Source organism: Helianthus annuus, chromosome 13 (genome assembly GCF_002127325.2).
Source record: "Helianthus annuus cultivar XRQ/B chromosome 13, HanXRQr2.0-SUNRISE, whole genome shotgun sequence".
Taxonomy (NCBI): domain Eukaryota; kingdom Viridiplantae; phylum Streptophyta; class Magnoliopsida; order Asterales; family Asteraceae; genus Helianthus; species Helianthus annuus.
In genome coordinates, this window is record NC_035445.2 from 70,473,078 (window position 1) to 70,497,748 (window position 24,671).

At 37.2% G+C, this 24,671-nt stretch overlaps 5 protein-coding genes across 6 annotated transcripts; 2 read left to right on the forward strand and 3 right to left on the reverse strand.

Annotated features, from left to right (window-relative positions):
* Positions 1 to 2,337: 2,337 nt before the first annotated feature.
* Positions 2,338 to 5,114, forward strand: LOC110898096 (pentatricopeptide repeat-containing protein At2g27610). Its single transcript, XM_022144828.2, has one exon. It carries the CDS (start codon positions 2,420 to 2,422, stop codon positions 5,030 to 5,032), a length of 2,613 nt encoding a protein of 870 aa, XP_022000520.1. The 5' UTR covers positions 2,338 to 2,419; the 3' UTR covers positions 5,033 to 5,114.
* LOC110898097 (protein SUPPRESSOR OF K(+) TRANSPORT GROWTH DEFECT 1) lies at positions 5,014 to 8,373 on the reverse strand. The gene is made up of 2 exons (XM_022144829.2): positions 7,945 to 8,373; positions 5,014 to 5,446 (listed from the first exon to the last, which is right to left on the reverse strand). The coding sequence occupies exons 1-2, from the start codon at positions 8,292 to 8,294 to the stop codon at positions 5,155 to 5,157; spliced, it is 642 nt and encodes a 213-aa protein (XP_022000521.1). The 5' UTR covers positions 8,295 to 8,373; the 3' UTR covers positions 5,014 to 5,154.
* Positions 8,374 to 9,419: 1,046 nt separating this feature from the next.
* On the reverse strand, positions 9,420 to 13,890 carry LOC110898098 (protein ADP-ribosyltransferase PARP3). 2 transcript variants are annotated; one of them, XM_022144830.2, is made up of 15 exons: positions 13,446 to 13,863; positions 13,176 to 13,371; positions 12,970 to 13,083; positions 12,275 to 12,332; positions 12,126 to 12,195; positions 11,858 to 12,032; positions 11,408 to 11,779; positions 11,128 to 11,332; positions 10,888 to 11,048; positions 10,601 to 10,810; positions 10,398 to 10,500; positions 10,238 to 10,320; positions 10,000 to 10,143; positions 9,746 to 9,928; positions 9,420 to 9,672 (listed from the first exon to the last, which is right to left on the reverse strand). In XM_022144830.2, the coding sequence occupies exons 1-15, from the start codon at positions 13,730 to 13,732 to the stop codon at positions 9,574 to 9,576; spliced, it is 2,460 nt and encodes an 819-aa protein (XP_022000522.1). In that variant the 5' UTR covers positions 13,733 to 13,863; the 3' UTR covers positions 9,420 to 9,573. The 2 variants fall into 2 exon arrangements, with proteins under 2 accessions (XP_022000522.1, XP_022000523.1); XM_022144831.2 differs by lacking the exon at positions 10,000 to 10,143 and having other exon boundaries at positions 13,446 to 13,890.
* Positions 13,891 to 16,763: 2,873 nt separating this feature from the next.
* LOC118485774 (glutathione S-transferase T3-like) lies at positions 16,764 to 20,584 on the forward strand. The gene is made up of 4 exons (XM_035982221.1): positions 16,764 to 16,937; positions 18,477 to 18,788; positions 18,891 to 19,193; positions 20,480 to 20,584. The coding sequence occupies exons 1-4, from the start codon at positions 16,764 to 16,766 to the stop codon at positions 20,582 to 20,584; spliced, it is 894 nt and encodes a 297-aa protein (XP_035838114.1).
* A 1,162-nt stretch (positions 20,585 to 21,746) lies between these two features.
* On the reverse strand, positions 21,747 to 24,082 carry LOC110898099 (zinc finger protein WIP3). The gene is made up of 2 exons (XM_022144832.2): positions 23,461 to 24,082; positions 21,747 to 22,617 (listed from the first exon to the last, which is right to left on the reverse strand). Exons 1-2 carry the CDS (start codon positions 23,971 to 23,973, stop codon positions 22,216 to 22,218), a joined length of 915 nt encoding a protein of 304 aa, XP_022000524.1. The 5' UTR covers positions 23,974 to 24,082; the 3' UTR covers positions 21,747 to 22,215.
* Positions 24,083 to 24,671: the final 589 nt, after the last annotated feature.

Consider the following 24,671-nt stretch of genomic DNA (forward strand, 5'->3'; position numbering starts at 1 on the left):
AAATGGAAATGAAGAATTGAAAAACCTTAAGCAGTTGGAGTGTATAATCGATTGAAAAGCAAAACTCGATCTCAATCCAAGGCTGCACAAAAAATAAACCCTAATTAAATCTTAACCCATACATCAGGCTGTAAAAATTGATGGACAAAGACAATACCTATAAATTTTGGATGATGAATCAACGTGAAGAACAGGCGTTTGGGGTCACACATTGATGGAGCAGCATCTAAGAGCCATGGAGAATAGAGAAGCGACAGAGAGATGAGAAGAAACCCTAATTGTGTTTGCGTTTTGAAAAGGTGGAAGTGGGTGATCCATTAGTCCGATCCAAATAACAGTCGGATCCCGCGTCTATATTGATTTTGGTTTGTGTTTTAAGAATTTTGGTTTGTGTATTGAGAATTGAGATGATTCCCTCCCAAAATCACCTTCTAATCCACCATAACATGCCACATAAGCAAAATTGCTTCATCATCCAATGACACATGGCCCAAATCATCTTATTTATTAATATATATAGATATAGAATATAGATATAGATATAGATATATAATAGATTACTTTTTTATCTATTATACCATACTCATAATTCAATCCTTTTACACCTGTTTGTATTTTATTTTGCTAAAATCATTATAGTTTTGTAATACTTTCTATGCACTCTCAATAGACAAGCATATGTCTTAAAAGGCGAAAGGTCAATCTTCATCTTCATCAAATGTTGCTAACACGGTGACGATTCAAATTGTAAGATTTTCATTATTATTTATTATTTTACTTTTAAATTTGATTATATCTTAATTGTATGTTTACTTTGATTGATTTGTATCTAAAACAATTGATTTTCACCCATACACACTATGTGACATTATCAAGAGTAAAGAGTGGAGATGGAGTCAATACACAGGTACCTAACCTAGTTATTAATTATTAATAATTAATAAGAGGATAATATGATGTTTAAATTTGGTTAGTTTTTTTATATGAAATATAGAGGAAGGTCATTGCACAAGAGGAAGGAAACGTATAGGAGAAACTAAAAGAAAAAGATACTTTAGGAAAATTCAATATTGTTGACTCTTAAACCTACTTTCCTCATGATGGGCTATAACTTTTTCATACCATAATATTTAAAAAAATCTAACGAACATTTCATTTTCTTTAATTTAAGTAGGTCATTGCTATAGTTTTCTTTCAAGATATATGATTACGTGATTACACATTCAATATGATTTGTTATAATTAATTTTATTACAATTATGCTTATTACGTGATTACACATTCAATAATAAAAACTTAACTGTTTATACTTTATTACATGATTAAATCTGTAATACACGACATTACGTGGTTATTATAGGTTGATTGGTTACTGTTTTATATTACATTACATTTATACTTACTACGTGATTCGACCTAAAATATTAGGGATTCTATGAAATATCATGTGTTACATGTTTTGTTTGTTATTATAGTTATGGTTAATACGTAATTACGTAATCATTTAATGTGTTTTCACGTAATAACCATTGGGTGTCAGCCCAATGGCCACCAGCCCGCATTCTAACCCGGAGGTGGCGGGTTCGAGTCTTGCTCGTTCCCAATGCCCCTACGGTAGCGGATTTACCCCCAGACTCAGGCTTGCTGGGTGGCGGTCTGCGAGGTGGGATCACCTCGGCGGTTGGGAGGACCGTGGAATATCCCCCCTAATAATGTAATAATACATAATCAACTATTGTTACGTTATTACGTACTGATACATAAGGATGAGCAAATCCCGATCCCGTCCCGATCCCGAAAATCCCGATCCCGAATTTCGCCAAAACTGGGTACCGATACCGATACCGAAATATATCGGTACGGTATCGGTATGGTATCGGTGCGGTAGCGGTATTTGTAAGTAAAAGTCGGTATTTTACCGGTACTGTACCGAACCGGTACCGATCTCGAAAATACCGATACCGAAAATGCCAAAAAGTGGATACCGTTTCCAGTACCAAAAAATTCGGTACGGTATTTTCGGCATCGGGATCGGTACGGGACGAGATCGGGATCGGTATTTGATACCAAATAATCATCTTTACTGCTACCAGCTACATAATCACATAACATTACACATGTTTCAAGAATAACATGCATATTACGTATTGGAACATAATCATGTAATGTTATAACTTGTAAGATAAAGTTTTCAAAACTTAAGAAAACTATAGCAATAATCACTCAAATTAAAGAGAATAAAATGCTAGTTATCACGGTGTAATAGTTTTAAGAAATATTATCATTGAAAAAAGTTATAACCGTTTGAAAATCGGGAATAAGTGACTATTCCTATTTTGTCGTTTCACGTATCAACTCTGTTCGACAGTTTAACATGCTGTTATAGATTTTCAAACACTCCCTCCATTTAATAACTAACATGAATTTACAAAAGATAAAGTCTTTTAGAAAGATTCAAACTTGTTACTACAATCAGTTTCATTCTTTACATTCCTTTGCTTCAACAATCGAGCTTGAATCCCATGGTGATACAAAAGAACCTGGTGTCTTCCAAGATGCACCCCACCTGTTCGACAAAATGCCTCAGAGAGATTCTTCAGATTCTAACCATAACCACCTTCTATTCGAGTACGCCCGAACCAATAACAACGTCCAAGCTCTCAACCACTTTTTACAAATCCGTCTTTTGGGTTTACCGGTCAACGGGGCAAGCTTTTCTTGTGTTTTAAAGATATGTGGAAGCTTGTGTGATCAAATAACAGGCAAGCAGATACATTGCGATTGTATTAAATATGGGTTTGTTGAGGATGTTAGTGTGGGAACTTCTTTAATTGATATGTATGCGAAAACAGACGGAGTTGGGATGGCGGAGAAGGTGTTCGATGAAATGCCTGACAGAAACGTGGTGTCGTGGACTTCAATGCTTACCGGGTATTCGTTAACGGGCCTCCATGATCGGGCTGTAGAGCTGTTTTTGCAGATGCAGATCGAAGGAATCAAGCCGAACCCGTTTACGTTTGCCACTGTTCTCGGAGCTTTGGCGGACTGTGGTGCGGTTGTAAAAGGAATGCAGGTGCATACCATGGTTGTAAAGTTCGGGTTTGAGCTGACGACATACGTGTGCAATTCTTTGATTAGTATGTATTCGAAATCCAGAATGATTAGATCCGCAAAGGCGGTGTTTGACGGTATGGACGTTAGAAACGCAGTTTCTTGGAATGGAATGATAGCGGGTCTTGTAACAAACGGGCATGATTTAGTCGCACTCGATTTGTTTCATAAGATGAGGCTTTCGAATGTCAAACTCACGCAAGCGATCTTCGTAACAATATTGAAAGTGTGCGCTAACATTAAAGAAATAGTTTTCGCAAAACAAATCCACTGTTTCGTGTCGAAAAACGGTATGGAATCTGATCCTAATATCGGAACCGCGCTTATGGTTTCGTACACGAAATGTTCTGAAATGGATGATACGTTGAAACTGTTCGGTACGATGAACGGGGTTAACAGTGTGGTGACATGGACAGCGATGATCGGTGGATTGATACAAAATGGAGACGCTAATAAAGCGGTGGATTTATATCGTCAAATGTTACAGGAACGTGTTAGGCCAAATGAGTTTACTTATTCTACGCTTCTTGCCGCTCATCCTACGGCTTCCGTTTACCAAATTCACGCGCAATCTATTAAGACGAATTACGAATCGTCAACTTCCGTTGGCACTGCACTTTTAGATGCTTATATGAAAATAGGAAACCATAACGATGCCATAAAAGTTTTCGAACGGGTGGAAGAAAAAGATATTGTTACATGGTCGGCTATTCTGGCGGGATATGCACAGTCGGGGGACGCTGACGGGGCGGTACGAGTCTTTCGCCAGCTGGCGAATGATGGGGTGAGACCAAACGAGTATACGTTTTCGAGTATTCTTAACGCGTGTGCTAGTCCAACGGCAGCAATCGGGCATGGAAAACAGTTTCATGCAGGATCGGTTAAAGAAAATTACAATAATACATTATGTGTAAGCAGTGCGCTTGTGACAATGTATGCAAAACGAGGAGACATCGAAAGTGCGAATAAAGTTTTCGGAAGACAAACCGAAAGAGATTTAGTTTCGTGGAACTCGATGATTTCAGGTTACGCACAACATGGGTACGGGAAAAAAGCTCTTGAGATATTCGAAAAAATGCGGAAAGAGAATTTAAAAATGGACGATATAACGTTTATCGGAGTGATTACTGCATGTACGCACGCGGGATTAGTCGATGACGGTGAAAGATACTTTAACATGATGGTGAAAGATCTTAAAATTGTTCCGACGTCAGAACATTACTCGTGTATGGTTGATATGTACAGCCGAGCAGGATTGTTAGAAAAAGCTACGGATTTTATAAATGACATGCCGTTTCCCGCTGGCGCAACGATCTGGCGGTCGCTTTTGGCTGCTTGTCGTGTGCATAAAAACGTGGAAATAGGAAAGTTAGCGGGAGACAAACTTATGTTGTTAAAGCCTCAAGATTCGGCGGCTTACGTATTGCTATCGAATCTATACGCGACATCTGGCGATTGGATAGAAAGATCGAAAGTACGGAAGTTAATGGACGAGAGGAAGGTGAAGAAAGAAGCGGGTTGCAGTTGGATTGAAATCAAGAACAAGACGTATTCGTTTGTTGCGGGTGATACGTCACATCCTTTATCAGATCGTATTTATTTGAAGTTGAAAGAGTTAGGTTTGCGGTTAAGGGATGCGGGGTATTTGCCGGATGTTAGTTATGTTCTTCATGATGTTGAAGATGAACATAAGGAAGATATTCTTTTTGGTCATAGTGAGAGATTAGCGGTTGCGTTTGGGTTGATTGCGACACCGCGTGGAACGTTGTTGCAGATTGAGAAGAACCTTAGGGTTTGCGGTGATTGTCATACCGTGTTTAAGTTGATTTCGAGGATTGAAGAAAGAGAAATAGTTGTTAGGGATTCGAATCGGTTTCATCATTTTAAAGATGGTGTATGCTCTTGTGGAGAATATTGGTGACCATTTATAGAAAAACTTCATGTTAGTATGCATACAAATGGAAAAAATCGACAAGCATAAGATACATTCATTTGTTAAGGTCCAAACCTTTGTAGACCTCTCACGGACCTCGTCACTTTTACCTACTGTTGGCTTCTGCCTTCGCCAGAACCTTCTCCACCTGCATGACCACCACTCGTAGCGGGGCCTGCACGGCCCTCATCGAGAACAGCCCTAATTTCCTCTGCACGCCGCATATACTCAGTGAATTTCGTCATGATCGCTTCAATGATCTTCGGGTTTTTTTCATACTTCATATGAGCTTTGAAGTATTCCAAAGCATTCATGTACAAGGGGAAGGCTTTGGCATAATTCCTTGCATTGTCTTCTTGCACAGCTTGTTTTATGTACTCTATCGCTTGTTCTTTGAATGACCTGTACGTCGACACACATACAATTAACAACATTCAAGTTCGACATTGGTAAGTTTGACATGGTTCATAAATTTTGATGATTTTGTATTACTTCATACAAGTTTTAGATTTAGATAACAATTAAACGATAATCTCTACTACAGAAGTCTTTAATAACATGATACCGAACTGTCAATATACAAGAGGAAAAATAATAAAATCTATTCGAGTGAACTACCGGCAGCTTTAACGTATCTTGAAAAGTCATACATGTTAACTAATGAGTTTTTAATAGCCAAGTAAAATCATGAATTAAATGATTTTCATAAATAGTTAACTAAAGTGCCTAATTAAACAAAAAGGAAAAAAAAAAACTTTTTAGTTTCAATTTAGTTCCACCACTTCCTCTTGTGTTATATCAGTATATAACGTAACATATGTATGAGACAAGGCAATTAACATATTTGTGCATTGAAATCTATGTTGTGAGAACCGGACCAGCTGGACCAGGAATCGTAGGGTCCATCGGTTCACTTAAGAGCAGATGAACGAGGTCACAACAGACTAACTGGATTTACAAAACTCCTTGCACCGGGTCATCTAATGATTTATAACTTACGTATTTATAGAATAGTAATCAACTTTTAAAAGTGTTCCAATTAGGTCATTCAAGTTTCAAAAGTGTTTCAATCATGTCACTAAACATTCATTTTTCATTAAAATTAAGGGTTTTTATTTCATACATTTCATAGGTAACCGTGGTGATGTGGATTTTTGTTTCTTTTTTCCCTTTTATTTGGTGCTAACGTCGAGTGATGACATGGATTGTAACTTGTTTTTTTTTTAATTTTTAATGTAATTAAAGTGTTATTATTTTCAATAAATATAATTTCATATATTAAAATAATCCGACCCCAGCATCTTATGCTTTATTTTTTTCTTAACACGTGGAAAAAAGGACATGACTCAATTTGAATGTTAAGTTATCTAATTGGGACAAAAACGATACGAGTGACCTAATTATAACACTTTTAAAACTTGGTTACTATTCTGTGAAATTTTCCCTTATAATTTATATAACTTCTAGGGATTTAGATATGAGTTTCCACCAATGTGGGATACTTTTAAATAGGGGTGCTAAATGGGTCGTGTTTGTGGGTTGTCGGGTTCAAGCCGACCCAAACCCGAAAGTTTTACACGAACCCGAAAATCCTATCATACATATGAACCCGAACATGACCCGTTCAACCCGATTTTTTTCTGAAATTAATATATTTAAATTAACTTAAAAAACACAAATGTATATAATACAATTATATTTAAAATTACAAAATCTTGTGTTAATTTCTCTTTTTAAGTTATAATTATAGCATAAAATACACAACCCATTTAATTTATAACTTAAAACATATTGTAAAAAAAAATATAATATAATATAATATAAATGTGTTAAACGAGTCAAACAACCAACCCGACTTGGTTGACCCGAACCCAACCCGTTAACCTAAACGAATTCATGGGTTCATTCTGAAACTGACCCAAACTCGTTTAGATAAAACTTAAACCCAGGGGCGGACTTACATGTAGCCCAAGGTGGGCGGGCGCACCCCGGGAAAAAAAAATTTTAGTGCTATTTTCTGTTGAAAATCCCGTCTGCACCCCTTGGATTTTTTCGTCCGCACCCCTTGAATTTTTTCGTCCGCACCCCTTGGAATTTTTCGTCCACACACCTTAGGTAAAAAATGTTTTCGATTTATATTTTAAATTTTTTTAGTAAACTCTAATTAAAAAAACTACCTAAATTATATAAACTTATACTACCCAACTTAACCCAAATACCCAATACCTTAACCTACTATTTCATTAAACATAATTAGCCCACTAGTTACTAGCCTATTAACCAAACTCAACCTAAGTTAAAACTATAATAATTAAAATAAGCCCAATAGTCCCTTAGAATTCCTCCCGCCCTCCCTCTCTTGGGTCGTCTCCTACCAGCGATCATCGAACACAACAGCAACCACAACAGCACGTCATCAGCAGCCGCGAACCACCGCCGTCCGACACCAAAGGGTAACAAAATTCTTAAATAGGTTTGAAATTCCATGTGTTTTGATGTTGTTTATGGTTGTTTAGATGATTTTTAAGGTGATTATGTTGTTTAGATGATTTTTAGGGTGATTACACACAATTTCTAGGGTTGAAAATTAAAATTAAAACATTATGTTATGGAGCGATAAACTTATGCATCAATTTGTTTGTGATAGAAACCATGAGTAGGGACGTTATGGCGCAATTTCTTTTGTTTTACATGACCCAACCCGAACCGACCCGATACGAACCGATTAGTTTTTTTTACTTATATACCTAGGGGCCTAAAATTTTTAAAAATGTTTCGCACCCCCATGGAAAAATTCCTGGGTCCGCCACTGCTTAAACCCGGGAATTTAGTAGGTGGTTTTCAGGTTGTATCAGAAATTCACACCCCACTTTTAAGCGTAAAATTAAAATATGGCTTACAAGGCTTTAACCCCAGACAGTTGATTCTCCGTATCTTCCCCTTCTCCTTCTCCTTCCTTCGGTTCTGTCTTCGGCGGTGGCTGCACCGCCGAAGCACCACCGCTCGCAGCAGGCCCTCTGCCCTCATCAATAACCGCCCTGATTTCCTCTGCACGACGCAAATACTCAGTGAATTTCTGCGTGATCGCTTCACGAATTTTAGGATCTTTTTCGTACTTTAAATGAGTTCTAAAGTATTCCAAAGCATTCATGTATAACGGGAACGCTTTCGCATAATTCCCAGCAGTGTCTTCTTGCACTGCTTGTTTTACGTACTCTATGGCTTGCTGTTTGAAGTTGCTGTACATCATGCAAACGATATATGAAACAGCGATTGAAAATCCTAGAAAATAGATGAACTGATCAAGGAAGAAGATGAATAAGTCACGATAGATATTGAATATAAAAATGGGGCATCGATTTGTTTTTCATTTTCATGCGACGACTTTTTGATTGATGTCACGACTCACAGGTATATATAATACTTCAGTTTTATTGTAAGAATGTTTTTTAAACGGCTAACAAACAATTTTTTATTATATTGTTTTGGATTCTGTAGTTTTAAAACCTCCCCCAGAATGTCCATTCTGACTTTGCTTTTATATAAAAAGTTGTTTTGACCGATGGTGAATTTAGAAGAAAAGTTGATGGGTAACATAGGCGATACGTAAAACGAGAACAAATATTTCGCACAAAAAATAACGCGATCCGCCCCTGCTTTTGACTTTCATAAGGGTGTCTGGAGTGGGGGCGGCAAACCCACCCAGCACCGATCTTTCATCAATCGGCAACCAATGCCGAGCCCCTTGCCGCATGAAGGTTTGATGAAATGGGGTTTGATTAGGTGGGTGCATGAGGAAGGAGAGAGAGGGGGTAGTGTTGGGTGGGGTCCATTCCAATCTCAACCAATCACACTTTTTTCCTTTTTTTTTAAAAAAAAGTTTTCCACTTCACCAAACGTCTAAACCATTGCCAACATTTTTCATTGATTGACGTGACGCACTCTGATTGGTCGATTTTTTAGTTTGCCACTCTCAAGTGTTTAACCACTCCTAACACCCTAACTTATGAAATCTCTCCAAATACAGGCTCATGTTTTGTTGCCCGGGTTCAATAAAATTATACCATGGGTATGCCTCTCCCCGGGTTCAATAAAATTATACCATGGGTATGCCTCTCCTCGGGCTGATCCCTCCTTCTCAGCCTACGGGGTATTAGCAGCCGTTTCTCATCCGCTTGTTGTTTCGCAACTCGATAAACATGACTTCCCGTGGGAGGGACACTAGTCGGAAGGGACAAGGGATTTCCCCTTCAATTTTTTGGTGTCACTTCAGGTCATCTTTCATTCATGATTAAAATCTTGTCATTATTAAAACTAATTAGAACTTGAATCTCATAATATTAGAGATACTGATCATCAAGCTCAAGCTTGGGTATATACACAACACTAACTACTTATTTAAAGTTAAACCCAGTACAACAAAACATATATATATCCGATAATACCATTCACCATCCTGATGATTTTACACCAAAACATACCCACTAATATCCCATTCCCCCATACCAAAAAACATTTACCCACCCTCTTCACTCCACTTGAGTATCCTCACCAGCTGCTGGATCAACTTCTTCATACTTCACATCTTGTTCCTCAAACTTCACTCCAACCAAAAACCTCATGCACACCTGCAAACAACCACCACTTCCATAACAACCGCAGTAAAAACGAATTTATAAACTGTTGAACAAACTATTTCACCTGTTTCGGATCGTAAACAGCATACTCATTGTACTCGAGAGTGCTGTCTTTATGCTCAGATGCAACTAGACTACCACAAGGCACTTTGATGTCATCTTTCCAGACGAAATGCTCCTTTTCGTCGGTTTTCTTCCTTCCTAACCCCATCACTCCAGCTTTCTTGTCTTCTAGTGACTTCGTATCCTGTGAGATTGTATACTTATTGTTAGGTAAATCGCGTACCACGCGACGAAATATTCAGGATTCATGTTAACCTCAGGTGGTGAGGTCAGTTCTGTAATTTCGTCCCCTAGAGAAGCAACTGCTAAAACTAGAAATCCCTCTGGTCTGTCCACTGATGTGTACCCGAAACGAGCGGCTTCTGCAGCCGCATCGGAACACACAATGCCCCTACCGAACTGTACAACTCATAGTTTGTGACACATAAAATATATGATACGGTTATATGATTCGGTAATTTAACTAATAAATGAATACGAATGTGGTATGTACCATATATCCTGAAACCGGGAGTGAGCATACAGCCGGCAAGAATCCTTTATGCAAGTGACGTAAAAGATTCGAACTTCGTGTACCTAAACGTAAACAAATTAATATGATATGAACGAAGACGATGATAATTAGACAATCCTTGAATCTTAATGATTCTTACCACACCATAGAAGAACTTTATTTGGGAGCTTTTTGATTTCACTGAATGAAGGGCCTGCACTCACTTCCACTTGAAAGATATTCTCCACAGACACGTCATAGCTCTACAACCACAAAATCAAATAATAAAAATGTTAAACGAGCGTGTTGACTTGGTCAATGACAACGAACAGAACATGAGAAGCTGCAAATGGGCGTTCTTACTATTTCTCCAACTTTCACAGGTTCATAGGTTCTCTCGAGATATTTAACGATCATACTGTAGTCTTCTGATTCCTTCTCTAATGGAGAAATCGAGCAACCTATTTTCTGGTACCGATCGAAAAGTGGATCGTCAATCGTTGCACCACTCATATCCTCTATGATTCTTGATGCCACGTTTATGTCTCTCACCGTTTCAAGTGCAGATGCAGCCTAATGACAAAACATAATTATTAATCAACTCAATTGTTCATATTAGAAAGCATCGGAAACGGAATCTGGTTTCTCACATGATCTGCAAGAACTTGATGATCTCGAAAGACGAAAGGCCTTGTGGAGTGCATGAGAGTGAACCATCTTTGACTAAAGTCTGACCACATAGCATCCGATTTCTGTTCCTTCTCCTTTGTATTCATTATTTTCTCAACGAATTCAAGCAACGTCTCCTCACCTGATCGTGTTACAAAAAAAAATATTAGCTACAACCGGAAATCGACAGATTAGAATTAGAATTTGAATTTAGAACTCACATCTTTTGATATGCAAATCGGTGAGCATCGCCATCGGGAGGTCGGGTGCATCGTGTCCGAGCTCCATTAAAGCGTACCGGTAAATCTCTTGACCGCACAGGACTTTCATGAAGTTCGCCACCATCGGATCGAGCTTGCAATGAGCCGCAGCCGTCCCGAGCTGCCGGAGACCCAAGCCACCATATCTCACATCATACCCATCATCCTACATAACATACATTACACAAATTTTAGGGATTTCGAATCTTTTAATGGTTTAGATCACAAATTTACATCTCACCATGTCAATTGGGTAAAATTTCTGTGGTTTCTTTTCGATTTTCTTCTCTCTTTCCCATGGTTCAAACTCGTTTCCGGTTAACTCTTCAAACAGTTTAACAAACTCCTTGATTGCATCATCTACATTCTCCCATTCTTCAACTCGTTCTTCGGCTCGCGGGTCTGCACCGACTTTCCCCTTCTTCATGTACAAATGCAACCGGTTTTCCGGCACCATGATCAGTTGAACGACACAAAACTCATTGATTTTTCTCCCCCTATCACTAACCGAAAACGCACAGTTGTACAAGATCCCGTCTTTCTCGAAGATAACGCCACCGTCTTTATCCAACTTGCTATCTTTGTGCACCCCTCTTTTACCATACATCTTAATCTGCAACAAATGCAAAGAACCTGTGTTAAAAAGATAGCGAATATTTCGTTAAAACGTGTCGAAAAGACGAAAACTTACTTCGGCATTTAGAGATTCGAGTGCTTCTTGACTTGGATCCTGCATGTCCCATGGGATTCCTTTGCCATCAACGGAAAGATCGCTAACAACATCGTAAGCATCCAACGGTTGTGGTTCTTGTTTCTCAATGCTGTCGTTTAACCAAGCTTCGCGTACCACCGGTATGCCTCGTTCCCTGTTCGATTACATTACAAAGATTACAATGTTCGAACATTAACATAATTTGTTGGAACATTTAGGAGTTGAGAATAGGGATAGAGCCACTCACAATGCTTCGGTTACTTTTGATGAGCCTCCTCGGTCTCGTTCAGATGGAGATACGACTATACAAGTCACTCCTGATGCCAAAAACAATAATGTTAAGGTTTAAGACAACTGTTTTAGAGACAAAATGCTACTAGCTATTTCCGTTCGTACCGATAACATGGTTGGCTACTTTTCCACCATACTTTTCAATCTTGGTCTTCCAATATTGCTGCACAAGAAAATGTAAAACCGTAAAAACAAGCTGCCAGGCCCGGCCCAAAACGGATGATAAAATTTAGCCATTTATATAAAAAAAATGTGCTTTCGACCCTATGATTCCTATATCATATGTTTGTATAATTGCATATAGAAGTGCACAAACCGGGTTACGGAACCTGTTTCGTTTTCTCGTATCAAGGGTTGGAACAGGTTATTGCTATAACCGTTCGGTTCCACTTCCGGTTATTTGACCCAAAAAACCATACCCTATGTGTTGGGCTCGGTTTCAGGTAGGGTTCGGTTCGGTTCCGGTTCTTAAGAAACCGGTATTAAGATACCCTATTTTCAGGTTTTTCAATACCCTATTTCCGAGTTTTTTAAGTACCATATTTTCAGGTTTTTTCTATTGCGTAATATTTTTGTTTATTATTATGAAAATTTAATATGCATTGTATAATGTAGAAAAATTAAAATAAACACAAAAATTTAAAAGATAGATATGAGAATCATGTATCGGGCATAGCCGGTTATAATCGGTTTTGGTTCCGGTTCTTGTTCGGTTTCGGGTATCAATCGGTTCTTGCTATAACCTTCACCCGCCCCCGACAAAAAAAAGTAAGAACACAATGGTTAAAAAAGACTCATACATGGGTGTGAGTGAGTCGACCAGATAGCGATATGAGCATCCCCGAAAACGGTTTATCCGTCGCTTTCAACTCCCTTTTCGGTCTTCCTTTCGGGTCTTGATGCTTCATCAGCGACTATCATGCAATACATCATAACAAAAAATGAGATTCATCTTTTAAGTGGTCAAATCTTAGCCAAAAAACAAACCATAAAAAGATAAAATTACATCAGAAATAGCAGATTCTTGCACAAAATCAGGAAACTTGATCGGTTCATCCAGTCTAGGAGGATCCCTTGTGCTATACGTACAAGTAGACCACTCGCTATACGACCCTTTACAGCTATAATTCTGACCAACACACTCCAGCATCCCCCCGCAAACTGGACACTCGCTTAACGCCCCGTAAAACATCATATCTTGGCTGCAATGCACACCAACTGTTTGTGTAAATGCCTGAAAGAAGAATAAACGAATTTTATTTATTTTACAACTTACCATCGACAAACAACAGTGTCATCGGACCCAGAACTCTGAACATTATTAGCTTCAAGTATTTCACGCATCTGTTGGACAGAAAGATGCTGACTTGTAGCCTTACAGAACTTTTCAAACTCAGTGATGACGTCATTGACAGTTGGATTAGCGTTATGTGTGTCTTCTGGTTTGGGTTTTTTCGTGGGGTTTTCGTGTTCTTGTTTCTCAGCCTTTTGTTTTCTGGTTTTGATGATCTTGTCCTCATCAGCAGAAGGGTGGTTGTGTGATCTTCTTTCATGAACTTTCATGGTTAAAGTTTGAAGATTTAAGATTGGTGTGTTATGAAACAGAAGGTTTGGAATGATGATGTTGGGTTTGATTTATTGTGTTGTGAAGAGGTGGAGATGAAGATGATGTGACACGTAGGTGGTTTGTGGCTTGATCCTGGATTGACACGTGGGATGTTGAATGACACGTGCTGAGGTAATGTGACTCGGAGGAAGTGGTAGTGTGTTGTAGAACTGACACGTGTGGGTTCATGTTTTAGTGAGTGATACCTGGAAAATGATTGCAAAGATCAGTCTTACCGGAGGATGATATTGATAGTGGCCGAAACTTGCCACGTGGAAAACATCACACGTTTTCTATGAGTATTCTTACTTATCTAATCTACCGTATAGATAAATTTTTATAGATAATTAAAGTTTTCAAATAATTTTACATCCTAAAATCTTAATTTCAAACCCTGTATACGGATCATATTATACGGTCTGTATAGAATAATTTAGAGGGGTGAAGGTGGTCATCACTCATTACTCAGTCATCACGCACAACACCCAATCAAGTTCTGCCATGTCATCAACCATTATTTCATCACTCATAACCTTGTATACAGACCTTGTATACGGATCAACCATTACTCAGTCATCACTCATTACCGTATAGATAAATTTTTATAGATAATTAAAGTTTCCTAATAATTTTAAATCTTAAAATCTTAATTTCAAACCTTGTATACGGATCATATTATACGGTCGGTATAGAATAATTTAAGGGGGTGAGGGTGGGGGTGGTCATTACTCATCACTCACAACACCCAATGAAACATTTTAGTTTTTAGTTTTTGTATTTTGATTTACTAAAGACCACATATATGTGTTTTGTTTTTTTAGAATATGCGGGCTATTTTCAATACACAACTTTTCTAGTACGCTTTTAGTAGTTATATAACAAGTTTCTATCATAACTACAAAAAAGTAGTTGTGATATTAATGTTATGTATAAAACCTGGTTTTTGCCCGCGCGCACTACTATGCCGTTTTTTGCGTAGGATTTTTGCATTTCTCATAATCGATTTGGTGGCTTACTACGGTATTGCGACGGTACATGCAATCAATCTAACAACTTAGTTTATTAAATCATTAAACGAAGAAAAATACCGTGAAAAAATATAAAAGAAACTAAAGGAAAAAGATATTTTTATTAAAGCTTGACAATGTTGAAAAAAAGCAAAGGAAACACGAAAAAAAACTTTACTAAACTTTGCGGGCTATATAGTAATTTTAAAGTTGAAGGGTAATAATGTAAAATGTTAAAGTTAAATGTTATAATTAGACACCCCTAAAAAATAAACGATGAATTACTTCAAAATGGATTTGAACTCAAGTCTGGGACCACCATGCATATCTCTTGCAAAAAGAAAAAAGAAATTGGATGAGCTAATCATGAGCCACCTTGGGTATGTAGCACGGTCGGCCTTATGATATTTATGTATTCGACCCTTACATTTTAGTTATCTATATGTGAAAATATTATGGGTAGTGGAAATATTCCATTGTAAGTGTACTGCTTTTGGTATCTGAAGATGTTGTTAGTCTCTGAAGTAGGAATGAAAACTCGAGCCCGGCATGTATATTTGAAACTCGAAGCATCCGAAACGGATATTCACAATACCCAAAGGGTATAGTATTGGAAAAAATAAGTATTGATACCATAACTAAACGAATCAATACCGATCGAATTTCCGTCTTGTAACACGAGTAAATCCACACTAGTTATTATAAAAATTGAGACCCTTCACATTATGGACCTAAAACCTTTAGGGAGGAAGAGGAACTCAAGGGTACTATCTTAGCCCCGATCAATCCTGCATTGTCATGTCAATTCTACACCCAAGGTACCCAAGAACCACAAAACACTGCTGACGCCTACCCACAAGTACAGTAGAACCATAGACCCCACTCCTTTACTCCATCCACCAATGTACACAACCTTAAACACCTCAAGCCTCAAACCTTTTCACTACCTTTGAGCTAGTAGGTAAACCCGTGACCGGAATCGCATAGCCTACCCAAGGGAGTGACAGTGATGTTACCGTGCGGGTAAGGTACCCGCTTACTCCTTTTACCCTGGTGCCCTTATGTATTGTGTAATACTAAAGAGCCGCCCAACCTCTCATTGTTTATTTGTTTGATCCGGGGGTCTCACTGGAAGCAACATCTCTATTCCAACGGGGTAGAGGTAAGGTTGTCTACATCTTACTCTCCTCAGATCCTACCTTAGCTTTGCTATTGGTGAGATTTACTGCGTATAATGATGATGGTGATGATGAAGTTGTGTCCTTCACCCCCCGAATGGCCTCTTTTTTCTTTTTTTTCCTTTTTTATTTTATTTTGTTTTCTTTTTTTATTTTTACCATTCTACTTTTAGCATTGACACTTATAATCCTTCAACTTTCTAAAAATTTTGTAATTGAACTTTATGTGCTTATTTTTATATACTTGTCGGTATAAATTCAAGATAATTTACGTCATTTTTTTTTTTGCAAAATGAGTAGGCTTAGACATAATAAGTTTTTTCGTACCTATTTTTATCTACGTTTTCAATTGATCTACGTTTTGACATAAATTTTATTCTAAAATGAGTCGGGTCAAATATTATACGTTTTCATTAGATAGTATAAATTCGAATTACTTTACGTTTCGACGTTGCCGCAACGCCATACGATTCCAGTTGGTTAAGTTTTCCACGTAAATTTCTTTCGCAAATATGTTGGGTCATATAAATTCAAGTTGGTTAACGTTTTAATGTAATTTTGTTTTGCAAATAAGTTGGTTAAATATAACAACATTCCTATTTATTTTTATGTACGTTTTAGTTGGTATACGTGTTAACGTAAATTTTGTTCGGAAACGAATCAGTTCAAATATATCACATTTTCATTAGATGGTATCACATTTTCATTAAGGAAGAAAAATCAATCATGCCCATACACAACTCAAAAATGTTATTGAGCGCTCATATGGTGTTTTGAAAGCGAGATTCCCAATTCTAAAGCAAATGGCTCCCTTTTCTTTTCCTATCCAAAGGGACATAGTGATCGCTTGTTTCGCCGTCCATAATTTTATAAGGAAATGCAATATTCGTGATCAATTATTTATGGAGTATGGCGAGAACACTGTGTTTTCTGAAATACAAGGGGGAGAAAATGTTGGCCAGTTCGTTCAGAATGAGGTTCACAAGACATCGAGTACATGACTACTTTGCGTAACCAGATAGCTAGTCAACTAATTTGAAATGTTTAAAATTAAAATTCTACGCAAATTATTAATTTCTAGTTGAATTTTAGTATGTTTTTAAGAATTTTGAAGGATTGATATGTAATTTGGATTTTCTATAATGTTATGTATTTTCATTTTATAATTATTAATCTTCCAGAACCGTCATTCAGAGCACTGACCAAACAGATACATTTCATTCAGCATAAAATAGTTCAGAGGGGTAAAACAATCGTTCTGCGCAGTCATTCAGAGGTACAGCCAAACAACACTTATTGGCTTAGCACTTACTGGTTCAGAGTCTCTTACCCATTCAGACGTCTTATTAGTTCAACATTTAACCATTAAGAAGTTACCAAACAGCCCCTTAATCCAAAACCTATCTACACTATGCCAGTGGCGTCTCTGAGAATTCATGTACCCTGTTCGAGCTCGAAAAATGTGCCCATATGCTTTAACGATAAACAATATAATTACGAAAATGACAAAAATTGTAGTATTTGATAAACAATGCAATTATGACAAAAATTGTAGTATTTTTATTTTTATTTTTTAAAATCATATTACTATTGGGTTGCGCCCAATAAACCAAATGTTAAGTTGGGTAATTAGACTATCTCCAATGCATCCATTGGAGGGATGCCCTTACAACCCTTGAAGATCCTTACCATTGGAGTGCATCTATCCTAACATGCCCTTAGGTTAGATGCCCTTGCACAAGGGTATGGGTTTGCCTCGGTTCATGCGATGAGGTGGGCCCAAAGTAAAAAAAAATGTTTTATTTAAATATTGTGTGTAATGGATAAGGGTGTACGGGGCGTTCGCGGGGAGGGGGTTCGGTGACCCTTGTCCCCGATCGGGAACACCGCCGCCATCAACGCGGGAACCCGAATCGGGGGGTTCGATCGGTGTGGAGTCACCGCTGTTTGTGCACGAAAATTGAGGAACGGTCATGTGGCAACGGTCGGATTTAAAAAAAAATCACTTTTTTAAAACATATATAAATAACCATCCCATTCACTCCATTTTTTTTATACTCAAACCATATCAACCTCACACATTTTTTATACTCTCCAACCACACCCACTTCACTTTATTTTTTATACTCTCAAACCACACCCCCTTCACACCGGGCAATGGAGAACCAACCCCGCGAGGCCAAGAAAAAAACTAAGGGACGGGGCTCGCAACCGTCTCGTGGTGGTTCGAGCGGTGCAAGTGCTCAACCACAACCCCCTTTCGGATACACTTCACAACCCCCGTTTTTTTCCAACAACTTTCACACCCCTCGTTTTACAACACCCAACAACCCAATTTCGGCTATTTTCAAAATTTGTTATCAATGGACGCTCCTCTTCAATCCCCCGCCTTCGACCCATATGCTTTTCGTTCCCCACAAGTTCCATCTACACGAGGAAATGTCGAACGTCCTCTACCTATTTTATCCGACGAGGACGATGAGGTAGTGCCCGAAACTCAAAATTTGGGCGACGAGGACGAGGAAGATGAATATAATGTGGATGAAGACGCGGGCAACGAAGAAGATGACGCTCGGGAAAAAAAGGGAAAAACGAAGAGCACGAATTGGACAAAGCTCGAAGAAGAGGCGTTGGCAAAGGCGTGGGTACATTGCTCTACCAACAAAAAGAAGGGCAATCAACAAAACCGCGAAAGTTTTTGGCGTAAGATTTTAGAGCATTTTAACAAAACTGTCGGTGGAAGTAACCGGACCGTTCATCAAGTACGGTCTAAATGGAACCCGATGATGACGAAAATAAACTTTTTCAACGGCCTATACCAACAAGCGGTAAAAATTATATTTTTTTTAAGATTGTATATTTTTAATTTTTTTTCTAAGTTCATTTTTTTAACACTTATTATTTTATTTTTATTATTTTATAATATGTAGGATCGCACACGAGGAAGCGGATGTAAGGATCTCGACGTGATGAAAGTCGCGTTGAAAGAATTTAAAGATAAATTTCCGAACGGTTTTCAACATGTCGAGGCGTGGGAGGTCGTTCGAAGACACGAGAAATGGGCCCAAGTCCCATTGTTGGGTGAGGAAGGTGAAGGTTCGGCACATAAAAGAAAACCCGTTGAGGTGGACCCTTCGATACCGGATATGAACGAAGACCCCTCGCCACAAAGAGCACAACGGCGAGACAAGCGTCAAGCTACATCGTCCGAGGGAAGCTCGGCCGAGTTGGCGGCACAATTCAAAGAGTACACCGCCATGAAAGAAGCGAAGCAAGCGGTAGAATTGGAGGCGATCGAAATGAGGAAAAAAAGAGAGTCGGAGGCTCGCGAGCTCATATCGGAACAACGCGAGACGATGAAAAACTACAATTACGATCGAGATATGAAAACATTCCTCAAGTCGCACGACGATGCTCCGCCAAGTATGTTGCCGTTCATCCTCGCCCGAAAGCGCGAAATCGCTAACAAGTACGGGTGGCCATGCGATTTCTAAAATTTTAATTTTCTAGTTTTAATGTAATTTTTATTTTCTAGTATGAATGTGATTTTTATTTTTCTAGTTTGAATGTATTTTTTTTTAATTTAATGAAATGTTTTTTATTTTATTTTTATTTTTATTAATATTTTTTTAATTTATAAACATGCATAATTTAAAAAAAAAAAAAAAAAAACCAACTCCCCTAAGAGGGGAGTGCCGCCATCAAAATGGGGTGTTAGGGGAGTTTAAAAGGGGAGTTGACGTGGCACTAGTTGGTTGGTTGGGCGTAAGAGAGGGGACTCACCTCTTAGGTGAGTGCCCCTTACACCCTAAGTGATGAGGTGGAAATTAAGAAGGGTAAGGATATTTGTAGGGTTGAAGATGAAATTGAGGTTTTTAAGGATTTGTAAGGATGTTATGTGGCAGATGATGTGGCAGCTATGGATGTCTAAGGGCGCGTTTAGCATTAGAGATAGTCTTATAAAATATAAAAATGTATTTGATAATGGGCCTCTATATTGGATTTGGTATGTGTGTACATTTAAAAAAACATATATATATCGAATTTTTTAAAAAAATCTCGTGCCTTTCGAAATCACGGACCTTGTACGAAAGTCCTCCCCGCACACCATAAGAACCGCCCCCTAACTATGCCCAAAGGCCGAACAATATCACATGATTTTTGGCAGGACCCTTTGGATTAGATTTGACCGTGTGGCTTACTGCCTATCCTTGGTAAGCTTTTAGGGTGTGTTCTCGAGTTAAAGATCCCTCCCCATCCCTCCCCTCCCCTCCATGTCTTTTCAAATTGGAAAGACTATTATCAGGCAAAAAAAAAACCCATTTTCCCTCCTCTCCCCTCCCCTACCCCTGTTAAGTGAATCTCTAGAACACAGCATTAGGGTTTAAATTCAGGATTTTGTTCAAATAAACTCAAAATAAGAAGTATCATAGTTGGAGTGGTTGGACACCTTTTTCATTTCAACCCTCCATAATAGACTTTTCAAAGATTTAGCCCTTTTGTTCACACTTCAAAACAGAAAAGGTGGTACAACAAAAAGGATGAGTGGAAGACTGCCGCTGATACCGGAAAGGTGTTGATTTTGCATGATTGGACCATGGACCCTTGTGATAACCCCTTATAAGAAGTTAGAATGTTTTCTATTATGGTGTTATTAACTTTTATATTTTATAATAATAATTATTATTACAAATCAAATGAATAAATTTATGTCTATTCATTAAAAATGTGTGTGTTACCAGCAAAAGTATAGTGCTTGAAGTAGAATGGAGTTGTTTTATATCTTTTGCATCCAAAGATATTACATTTGATAAAACATCCAAAAATGTATATTATGTGTGTAAGTTAGGGGTCTTCATCAAATTGAATAACGAATTTTCTTCTCGAATTTCTCGAATTTTTATTTTTTACCTAAATTCGTATTCGATTATATTAGATTAGTATTTGAAACTCGAAATCGAATTATTTTCAACATAAAATATAATAATCTGCAAAATTAATTAACTATCAATATGTCAAAACACCAAAATTTAGAAGATGGGTAGGTTACTGATAGCAATTTAAATTAGGTAAAAAATTTAGAAATAAGTAGTATGAGTTATTTATCAGTAGGTTTGTTAATGTTATAAGTAATAAACTTATCACTTATGGAAGTCGTTAATACTTTGGCCAAGTTTAAAAAATTATATATAAACTGAATTCGAATTTCGTATCGAATTGAATTGAAAATCATAAATTCGTATTTGATTCTAATTCGATTAGTAGACCCAAATACGAATCAACTCGAATTCGAACATTTTTAATCGAATTCGAATCGAGACGAATTTTTCAAAAGTCTAGTGATAACACTACAAGAAAGGAAGACCTTTAGCGGCGCCAGCCGTCGCCGCTATTGATAACCTTTGTTGCCGCTATTAATGGTGTCGTCGCTAAAAGTGGTTATATCTTATAGTGTAAGAACCGTAAGTTGTGAATCAATTATGTAACTGATATGAGTGAAAACAAGTTATTCGTTATCATTAAGACATTATTAACATAACTAAATCATAACTTATTTACATTGATATCTTCATAATATAAATGGTTAGTTGTGAGGAGTTTTACCATAATATAAATAATTAAAATAATATAAATGGTTAGTTGTGAGGAGTTTTACAAGTTTTGACAAAATTTGTAAACCTTGAATGCAAAGTAGCAACCAATTCATGAAATTCCAACTAAAACTTGTACAAGTTGTAAACGTCTATTGCATGCATATTCTTATTCTTAGTTAATAAAACAACGTGTTTGGCTCATTCAATTCGTGTGAAATCATTTGATGAAGTTACATGTCTCATCTAACAAGCAAACTAGCCATAAATATGTTAGCTTGACAATGCTTGAGAAAGATTGACAAAGAAATAACATGAAAACTAAAGTTGTAGCCTTAACGAAACACAAAAAAAAGAAAATTCAAACCCATATGGTGGAGATCAACGGTTAGCTATGAAGCTGATAAATTTTCTCTAATCAGGAGAGATATTTCATATACTTTTTCCTCTCACTTATAAAGAGATGAAAATTTATCGACTTCATGGCTTTAAGAAGATCTTCCATCCTTACAACATGACTCGTATTTAAAAATTAAAAAGAGAAGTAATGATTCTATTGGCACTTTGACGATGGTTGCTACCAATCTTCAGAGTGCCAATAGTTTCATCGGTTAATTAACTATGATCAACTCATGATTTCAATCCATAACGTGTAACACGTCCTTTATTCATCATGATCAAACCCCTCGAGAAAAGGATGTGGAGCATGCCCATTTCCAAAAGAGCGAATGTGATCCTTGAGTGACCGTTTATGCTTAAAATCCGATCCACAAGTGCAATACCATAGTTTGCCGCAATTCTTCTCATGTGTCCTCCAATCTCCCTTGACCGCAAACTTTTTTGTACAATATTTCCTGCATGTAAACGGTTTAGCACCGTGCTTTCTCTTGTAGTGTGTTTGAAGAGTACGGAAATCCTTCAAGGGTCGGGCTCGAGGGTGGTTGATGTTGTTCTTGCACCCTTGAGCACAACAATAGCATGGAAGCCTTAGCATGGCTGCTGGTTGTGTGCCTTTAAGTGACTCCGGTCCTTTCCTATATTCAGATCCATGTCCCCACATGTGCATCTATAAATAAAAACAAGAATTATAGATATATATCAGTTAACCCTATAAAAATCTTATATATTGTCATGATAATAGATCCAATCATTGAAGTATTACACATTCTTATTTGATTGGTTATGTGACCATTTCTTATGTCATTCTATCGTTTGTCATATATATTATTATTATTATTATTATTCATCAAAGTTTTATATACAAGTGACCCTACTCTACATAATCCAATGGGAAAGAGATGAACAGGAGATTAAAGTGAACAGAATTTTTCATTGATAAAAAGGGATTAACTTTGTATATGAAATCCAACAAATAAATAGGCAACTTTAATCATCTCAATGATGGCCATGTTCATGGGATCAATAGTAAATCAGATAAATGGGCAACGTTTCAACATAAATTTGGCCAATTGGTCAGTCTTCCACTACAATAAAGCTCCTTAATTTTTTTTTTCCAAATTTCAACTGTTCCAAAGGATGTCAATGAATATTTCAATAAAGGCTACAGTATTTACTTTTTTACTTAACTTTTAAAAAATTTATTCGGTTTATCTGTCTAAATTTTTATGATGCATGAATGATGACATGCTTGCTTAATTATAATATGAGAAAACATTACAACAAAATGGTTAATTTCATGTTCTAAATATATTTATGACATAAACCAGATTAATCATTATTTTTATATTGATGATTTGTGTATACCTAATTATTACAAGTTTTCTAAAATTAAACATGAAAGTTTTATATAGCAGATTATGGATTATGATGAGGCAAAGATGGGAAACCCTAATTACTAAGAGAAATTATAATGAGATATAATAATGTAAATAAGAAGAAAAAGACTTACCTGCATGTTATTGTATCTATTAAAGGTCTTGTTGCATAATGAACAGACAAACTGCATGGGTCCAACAAGGATTTGAGATGGTGTTGGTATCCAAAACCTAGTTTGATCATGATCATGGTCATTGTTAACGTTGTACCAATTATGGTTATGATGGTCATTGAAGTTTGCCTTCATATCCCTTTTCTTTTGTTCATCTTCTTCCTCAGACTCATCACACAACTTGTTAGAAACCACCGATTCGCCTGTAGTTTCGGTACCATAACTAGGTAAACCGATGTGCAATGATACTGCCACTTTCTCGATATCATCCTCGTCTTTGATCTTTAAAACTGTACCATTTTCGTCTTGGTCGAGTAATCGGTTGAGTAGGGGTAGGCATTGGATTGTTTCATAGGGGAAATCTTGTTCTTTAGAGAACATCATGGTGTCATATGGTGAGGATGAGGATGATGATGATGATGATGATGATGATGGGTTGAGCCATACAAAGAAAGGTGAAGCTTCAAAGCACATAGTGTTTTATGGCCATGAAGCAGTTGGTATAAAGGGTTTGATTTAACTTATGAACTAAAGGTGGTTATTTGGTTTGATGAAGTCCTTTAGGCTTTCTTTCTATCTTCATTTATGCCTTTAAGGTGCTTGTGTGTTCGAGAGAAAGGCATACTTAAGTGGTGGTGGTGGATTGGGGAAAATGGCTTACTGGCAGAAAAGGACCCTAAGGTTTAACAAATGTTATATGATTGCCTATCTTGATTTCTAATTTAAATTAATGAGTTAAATGTTATTTTAGTCCATGTGGTTTGGGCCATTTTGTCAGTTTAGTCCGAATGTTTCATTTTTCTCCAATGGGTCAAAAAAGGTTTCACTGTTGCCATTTTAGTCCATTGAGTTAACTTCATCCATTATTTATGTTAACGAGAAGGGCGATTCAGTCATTTTATATGGCCGAATTGCATTTCTAGTTAACAGAATTACGTATAAAATGACCGAATTGCCTTTCTGGTTAACAGAAAAAATGAAAGAAGTTAACCCACTAGACTAAAATGACAACGGTGAAACCTATTTGGATCCACAGGAGAATAATTAAGCCTTTGGACTAAACTGTCAAAATGGTCCAAACCACAGGAACTAAAATGACATTTAACTATAAAATTAATCTTATATTAGATAAAGCTTAGTTGATATATAGTAGTTTTATTAGAGCTAGCAAT